Source organism: Sciurus vulgaris (genome assembly GCF_902686455.1).
Source record: "Sciurus vulgaris genome assembly, chromosome: 4".
NCBI classification, from domain to species: domain Eukaryota; kingdom Metazoa; phylum Chordata; class Mammalia; order Rodentia; family Sciuridae; genus Sciurus; species Sciurus vulgaris.
Genome location: NC_136464.1, coordinates 159,648,568 through 159,656,281, shown reverse-complemented (window position 1 = coordinate 159,656,281; position 7,714 = coordinate 159,648,568). Strand labels below are relative to the sequence as shown.

Sequence of the window (7,714 nt, the reverse complement as noted above, 5' to 3'; positions counted from 1 at the left end):
TTATACAAGCTATCAGTGTCCTTGGAGGTTATTGATTTATTCCAATAAGATACAAGTTGAGAAATTATTTACAGAATGAAGGAGTTGTTTTTTTTTTCTCATTAACTGATGGAAATAATCTGATTTCTGACTAAGGGATAACATGGCTCAACTTGGTCACCTGCCTTAATTTTCAACTTGAATGTATTCTTACTGTTTTAAATATCCAATCTATCCTCAAAGAACAAAGTTATGGCCCTAATGAAGAATTCTAAAGAATGTGTGTGTCGGATTCTGAAGGGAGTTTCTAAAGAATTTTTAAAATGCTTCAAGCAATGGCAGCATCATTAAAATAAATTGCTTTGAAGAAGAGAACGCTCATGTGTATGAATGAATGGTTAAGTGCTGGTATAGCAGATTTAAAACAAGTGTCTGCACTTGCATAGACTGATGTTCACTACTTGCATAGACCTGAAAGGAGAACTAACAATAGAAACCATTGGTAATGACCCAATGGCTGGTCCACCCAGCTTCCTTCTTAAGAGTTCAGAGAAGAGAAAAACCACAAGAACAGGCAGAACAGGGATGGACCAGGAGGGAGGTCACATTTAAAGGGGACAGATAAGATTTTGATAGAATAGTCTTAACTTGCTGTTATGGTTTTATTTGGATGAAACAGAAATAAATTTGGTGAATTGCAAGTTAGAAGCAGACCTCAGAATGTAATCCCATTAAACTAGACTGCTTTAATAAAATAGACAAAATCATAGAATTTTCTGGATTTTTTAATAAGAGCAGAGTAATTATCCTGATACTACTTATCCACAACCCCTGTTGGTGGCAGTTATGCCCTGGATGGCACCAGGAACATCTAAATTGGTGATGGTTAATTTTATGTGTCAATTTGGCTAGGCCATAGCACCCAGATGGTTGGACAAACATTATTCTGGATAGTTCTGTGGAGGTGTTTTTGGATGAGATTGATTAATATTTAAACTGGTGGGCTTTGAGTAAAGCAGTCTGTCCTCTCTCCTGTGGGTGTCCTCATACAATCAGTTGAAATTCTGAACAGAACAAAAAACCTGACTCTCCCCCAGGCAAAAGGGAATTTTGCCTTTGGATCTGAGGTGCAAGTTCAGCTCTTGCAGGCATCTCCAGCCTGTTGGCTACCCTTTGGGTTTTGGACTTGTCAACTTCCACAATTGTGTGATCTAATTCCTTAAAACAAATCTCTTGATAGGTTGATAGTATCCGTTGTTTCTCTAGAGAATCCTAACATAGTCCATCACAGAAATTGAGAATATGTTTTACGAGTCCATCCATTAGCAAGAGAGAGCACAATATTCTATTTTTTTTTCTACATGAGGACACTTGAAGAAAATATTGTATATCACAGTTTTAGAAAGTCTTTTGCACACCCAGTCATGGTGGTGCATGCCTGTAATCCAGCAGCTCAGGAAGCAGAGGCAGGAGAATCCCAAGTTCAAAGGTAGCCTAAGCAACTTAGCAAGACCCTGACTCAGAATAAAAAATTAAAAGGGCTGGGGATGTGGCTCAGTAGTTAAGCATCCCTGGGTTCAATCCCTGGTACCAAATTGAAAAAGGAAAAAGAAAAGAAAGTTCTTTTGCCTGAATATAAGAACTGAAGCAGAGAAACTTCACTGAGTATCTTTGTACACAAAAACAGCTGGACATCACCTTCTGGGATTTTGGAAGTGGGCACCTGTTGACTATTGTTTACACATCTTTTGTTGGCTTGTTCTCCTAATTATCCCATCAACTCTTTCCTAGTCTCCCTCTTGTTCAGGAGATGACCTTGCCTTCTGTATAACCTAGAGCAATGCTTCTTAGACTGTGCCTAGGAATCTTCTGGAAGTCTTGTGAGAGTGCAGATCTGGATTCAGCCTCTCTAGGTAGGGCCTGAGGTTCTTATAAAAGATCCCAGGTGAGGCCAAGGCTGGCCTAGCAGGCTCTAGGTCTGTCTTTCTCCAATTTTGTGACTCACCTGAAAGTCTTGGTAGAAATGCAGAAGCTCAGGTGCCACTGGCAGAGTCCATGTTCCCACAGACGCCCAGGTGTAGGGGTACTCAGGTGCAGGAGGCAGCTCTCCAGTACACCTGGGCCCCCTCTCTCTCTCCTGCAGCTTCAAGCTCTCTTTCCCTGCTCCTTACTCTTGGTCTATAAACTTAGTTACTTCTTTCTGTCTTAAGTAATACTGCTTCCTTCCTGATCCTTTCCCACTCTACCTGCTGGGGGCTTACTTTTCCTAGGTAGCCAGAATTTGAGCATTCTACGCTTGCTGTCTCCTCACCCTCGCTCCCCATCCCTGCCTTTACTAGTTCACATCATGTTCCCTGTGTGTGTGTGTGTGTGTGTGTGTGGGCGCAGAAATAAATTTATTATCATAATTTTAGTTGGAAACAACCAATTAACTTTTTATCCATTCAGTAAAACTATTTTTGATTGTTTGGATCAATGCAAAGCTTGTACAAGGCATATGAGTAGTCTAGATGTTTTGGTTTCTGAATGATTAGCTTATTTTGGCAGGATGGTATGGAACTTTGCTCCTCCTTGCTCTGGAGAAAAGGTCAGGATTCACTTAAACTGTAACCTGGCCTGTTCACACTGCTGTTTGACCTACTCAATGAATCCTCCACCTGCTCAGGTGAAGTCTCAGCTCCTCAGTGTGACCTGCAGGGACTTCTTCCCCTCTAGCCTGTTCTCACTTTCTCCCTCACTCTTTTCATTATGGTAACATCAAACTTCCAAGGGGCTCTGGGCTGCACAGGCTGATACTGGCACCTAGGACCTTGCTCTACCCATGTCTCCTCTCCCTCTTCACCAGGTCAACCCCACGCATCCTTGAGGGTTCAGCTCAGGTTCTGTTCTTCCAGGAAGCTGTGCCCAGGTGCTTATCATATCCAAGGCATTTCCCTTAATGTCCTCAGACAGCTCATATTCAGCGCACAGTCAGCATTAGTTGAAGGAAAGAAGAAAGAAAAAGAAAAGAAAAAAACCCTCCACTTAATCATGTAAAGGGATTGCCTCGGGTGCTCAAAATTCAAAGGCAGAAACAGTGCCATACCACGCACAATAATGCAGACCCTCACTGAAACCACAGTTTGAAGCAGAAATGAGAGACTATAGAAAGGAAAAAAAAAAAATCAGAATAGCAATCAGACAAAAGAATAATATGTTAGATTTGCATTGTCTACCATTGATAGATTATGGTTAGGATCACCATCTCTGCAGCGCAGTAAGGTGGCCGCTAGTGTAGTCATTTGTACACTAAGGAAACAGGGGCTCACAGAAGTGCCTACCTTACCCTAAGGGCTCCCAGAGGGAGAATAACAGTTCTTCTGGGTCTCCCTCAGTTCAGTGCACACCCCACCATTTCAGCTTGCCCGAGAAGAGACAAATGTAAGATATTAATAAGAATTCACTTTTAAAATTCTATATACTAACTGTTCTATTTTAAAAACACATTTCTCTTAAATTATGCTATGCTAATTAGCTCTACCATTTCCAGACAGTTAATCTGTTATTGGGTGCGACTTTCTTTAATTTAGATGCCACTACTAAATCCTAATTTAGACATGTGCCTTTAAATAACATCAACAGAAGTCTGCCTTCTACTGAATTTCACCATTCATTGCCTGGAGAGTCTAAAATGTGTTATATTCATTTGATATGTGGATGGGACTCTACCCTCAGAAAATTCTAGTTTAGCTCTTCATTTTGAAGACATTCCTTGCATGTATATATTCGGGGTCTTAAGTTTGATGTTATTCTGTCTCCTTTAATAAACTTTGTTATTACATCTCACTCTTTACTAAGGCCTGACGTTAGAATAACCCTTTCAGGATACGGGGTATTGTCGATTCCTTTCTAAACTGTTGCCAGCAGCCCGGGCGTTTCCTGTCTTCTCTTCACAAGAGTCAGTGGTAGCGGTGTTCTAACCTGGAGCTATTCAGTAGTTATTAAGCACCTACTATGTATCAGATTACCAAGAAGTTGCCAAGAACCTGAAAATAAAAGACCTTCCTCATCCATGAAACCCAGAACATACAAAAGGTGGAAGGCGCAGCTTAGTCAATGGGGGATGGAGGAAGAACAATTAAATTGACAATCACAAGCACTATGACTGGTGGCAGGAGCAAGGCCTGTTGAGGACACCTGTGAAACCCAGGTCCCCTCCCCTTTGTCTCTAAGCACACTTTTCGCTGGATTTTTGAGCTGGGATGTTATGGTTTGACTCTGAATAGTGTCCCCTGAAGGTTCATGTGTTAAAAGCTTGATCTCCAGGGTTGTGCGCTTTTAGGAGGTGGGACCTAGCGGGAGGTCCCCGGGGCATTGTGGGATGTGTCCCCCAGAGGAACTATAGGACCACTGTCTCTTCCTCTCTCTGCTTCCTGACTGGACACAAGATCATTGGCTCTGACATCCACTCCTGCCATTGGCTTTCCCAGTAATAAGGTGATGCAGTAAAGGGACACGCTTGCCCAAGCCTGTTCTTGGTCTTTGAACTTGGAACCTCTAAAACAGTGAGTCAAAATATGCCTCTTTTCATAAGTAGCCCGAGTCGGGTGTTTCTTTGTAGTGACCTGAAACTGACCAACACACAAGATGACCCCTCGAACAGCAAGAACATCACAGAAGCAGTACTTCTCATGCCCCACTTGTGATTTTCTCAGATCCATAAAAACTTTCCCCACATTTGCTGAAGCTGAAAGCTATGAATAGATGAAAAATTTCAGTTGAAAAGTCTGACATTGCGTTCTGTTCAATTTTTCCCCCTTTCTTTGCTCCTGTCCCCAAATAAACAACACGATAGTCGGGAGAGCTCACTGCATGAGCTTTACAAACAGACGAACGTAAGGCATCCACAGGATGGAAAACAAGGATTTGCTTTCCGCATCCCTTCCTTGCGCCATCTGTGGCCTGCGATTTAGCTGCCCAGTACCAGACCCGCGTCTCCATGGCGACGCGTCACAAAGCAGCCGCGCGCAGCCTGCAGAGCCAACTTGGGTTGGAGCGGCAGCCCGGCGCGGCTGCCTCCTCGGGGCAGGATGGCTCAGCCTGAGCTCATGGCTTCGTGCTCCTCTTTAAACGACCTCAAGTTCCAGCCAAGTAAGATTGCGTCCCCTGCCTGTCTGCAGACAGGATTGGGGTCTTTCCCGGGGAAGGGATAGTGTCCAGCCAAGGGGCTTCGATCTTTAAGGATGCTGTCTCCCTGTTAGCTATGGCCCCCACTAAGGAACTAAGGACAGCTGGAAAGTCAGGGAGAATGACAGTGTTCATGATCTTGCCCCTTTCCAGCCCTTCACCTCTGCTCCTCTCGTAAACGCTGCGCCGGTACTTTTTTTCTAAAACACTCCAGGAAATGCCTGACCAGGAGGGGACAGAAAAAAACGAAGGACTGGGCCCTTTCCAAGGAGAACAGAGGAAAGCAAAGAAAGAACAGAGAGACTGGAAAGCTCAGAAGAGAACAAGATCGATTGAGCCCTGTCCCCACACAGGGTCTGGGAAGCAGCAAAGAAACAGGGCCCGAGCGTGGTGGTTACGGGATGGGAGCTAAGGCCTTCCGCTGCAGCTTCTAACTAGGACCATTAATTGCTCTTTCTAAGAGACTCTGTAAAAGTGGGGAGCTTTGCATATCCTCGTTTTTGCTCCCAGATGCAGCAGGTTACCAGCTCAGCTTTTCCTGTCTGCAGAGGGAGATCCACTCTAGCTGCGACGCTAGTGGCATGATTACTGTGTAGTCAGCTCGACTGTGGCCTTTCCCTTGGCAATAATGGCCCATTGCCGCTGTCTAGCTGGGTAATTGTGGCTGCACGCTGGCTACAGAGCAGTGAGGAATTGTTCAACTGCAAATTCCCTAGAATTGTGCTCCCGTGAGAGTGAGTGAAATGTGTACTTTCATTTCAATTCGTTCCTTTGTAAATTAACAACAGAAAGTGGAAATACTTAATTAGCACAAAAGTATCAAATATACTCAGTTTTCATATAATGTCAATGTAAGCAGAGAGGAGAGAGAAATGCCTTCCCAGGATTCCTGAGAATTTCCTTTTAATGTCCTCTTCCTTTTCTAACCATGGTTTCTTTCATTGTCTCCTCTCCCTATCCTTGACTTGGAAATGCCAGAGTCTTCCAAGACTTTCCTTCTAAATTTGCATCCTCTACGTGAGTGGTCACATGCTGCCATAAGGCTTTACGTGCTTCACAAAGGTGCCCGTGACACTCTACTCTTGTCTCTAACTCAGACCTTTCCTCCAATTTCCAGATCAAACTATCCTGCTGTCTGATAGTTCCATTTGGATGTCACAGAAAGGCCTCTACCTCAACATGTGCAAAATTATACTCCTTTCCTTCTCAAACTTCCCAGACTTTGAAAGCCCACTCAGCAGGGTCCCAGCTGCTGAAATAAGAAGGGGAGGCAGCTGCTTCAATACCTCAATTTGATCACCAGAGCTCTTTGATTTGGCCACCAAGTTTTCCTTCCCATGGACAAGTTTGGGTCTCTCAGAGCTGCTGTATGCTATTCCATCTTCCACTGCTAGGCCAGTCACCCTTCAAAAGGTGGGCTTGATGTGCCACTGCTCAACTTTGGTCCAAAAACTTGATGAACTGGTTGACAAGGAAAGCCAACAGCTAATGAGCAGTTGCTGCAGACTGGATGCTCAGGTGCTGTTAGTTTCTCATAGCTGCTACTCAGAACCACAAACTTGTGGCTTAAAATCACAAAAGTTCATTCCCTTATGTCCCTGAAGGCCTGACATACAAAATCAAGGTGTGCACAGGGCTGCAACCCCTCTGGAGGCTCCAGGGCAGAATCCTTCCTCGCCTCCCGCTTCTTCTGGCTGTTAGCATTCTTGACTTGTGGATATATCACTCCAGTCTCTGCCTCTGAGGTCACTTTGCCTCCTTCTTATAAGGACACTTGTAATTGCTTTTAAGGTCCATGAGTATGATCCATGATGACTGCTTTATCTTGCGATTCTTAATGGCAAAACATCCCTTTTCCAAATAAGGTCAGATTCACAGGTTTGGGATTTAGGACATGCACATATCTTTTGGCAGACATCATTCAGCACATTACAAGCATGCACACTTACCAATGCCTTTGATCCTCAAAATAATATAAGGTTAGCATTATTAGATGTCATTAATATCTGCTTTGTCTATTGGGTTATTGTGAGATTAAAACAATATAATATGTATGGAAATACTTTGTAAAGTGTAATGCAATATACATATTCATTATGTAATATTAGTTTTATAATATTTTCAAAACTTTGTAAATTTATTTTCATAACTGTAAACACCTTTGGTGGGTCCTAAGTTTAGCAGAGCAGATTTTAGAAGTCAGAGGGGAACACAGGGCCCCATCAAATTGTCCTTAGCCATTTCTCCTTGGCTTTGCTTGCATTGGACATTTGCTATGTCTCAGACTGTCATACCACCTGCTAAATCCTCTAGGAAAATCTTTACTCTATGTTCTCCCATGTTTCCCTGTCAAACTTCTACCAGATTAAATCCAAGTTCAGAAGCCATCTATGTGATGAAATCTCTCCTTGACTTGTCCTTGCTGTCCCCTCTTCTCATTCAAGAAAGAATCACATGCTCCTCACAGTTCCTACAACACACAGGACATTAGCACAATCTTAATCTTATGCTCATAGGACACATAGCTCCTCCACCAGCCAGTGAGTTCTCCAAAGCCAGTACAGGCTGT

At 43.5% G+C, this 7,714-nt stretch overlaps 1 protein-coding gene across 1 annotated transcript in view; it reads left to right on the top strand.

Moving 5' to 3' along the window:
- The first annotated feature begins 1,178 nt into the window (after positions 1-1,178).
- Positions 1,179-7,714, top strand: part of TEX26 (testis expressed 26) — a 37,724-nt gene continuing 31,188 nt past the window's right edge. The window contains exon 1 of the mRNA XM_079136865.1: positions 1,179-5,109. Coding sequence (XP_078992991.1) covers positions 5,049-5,109 — 61 coding nt within the window. The 5' untranslated portion in view covers positions 1,179-5,048. The remainder of the gene's footprint in view (positions 5,110-7,714) is intronic.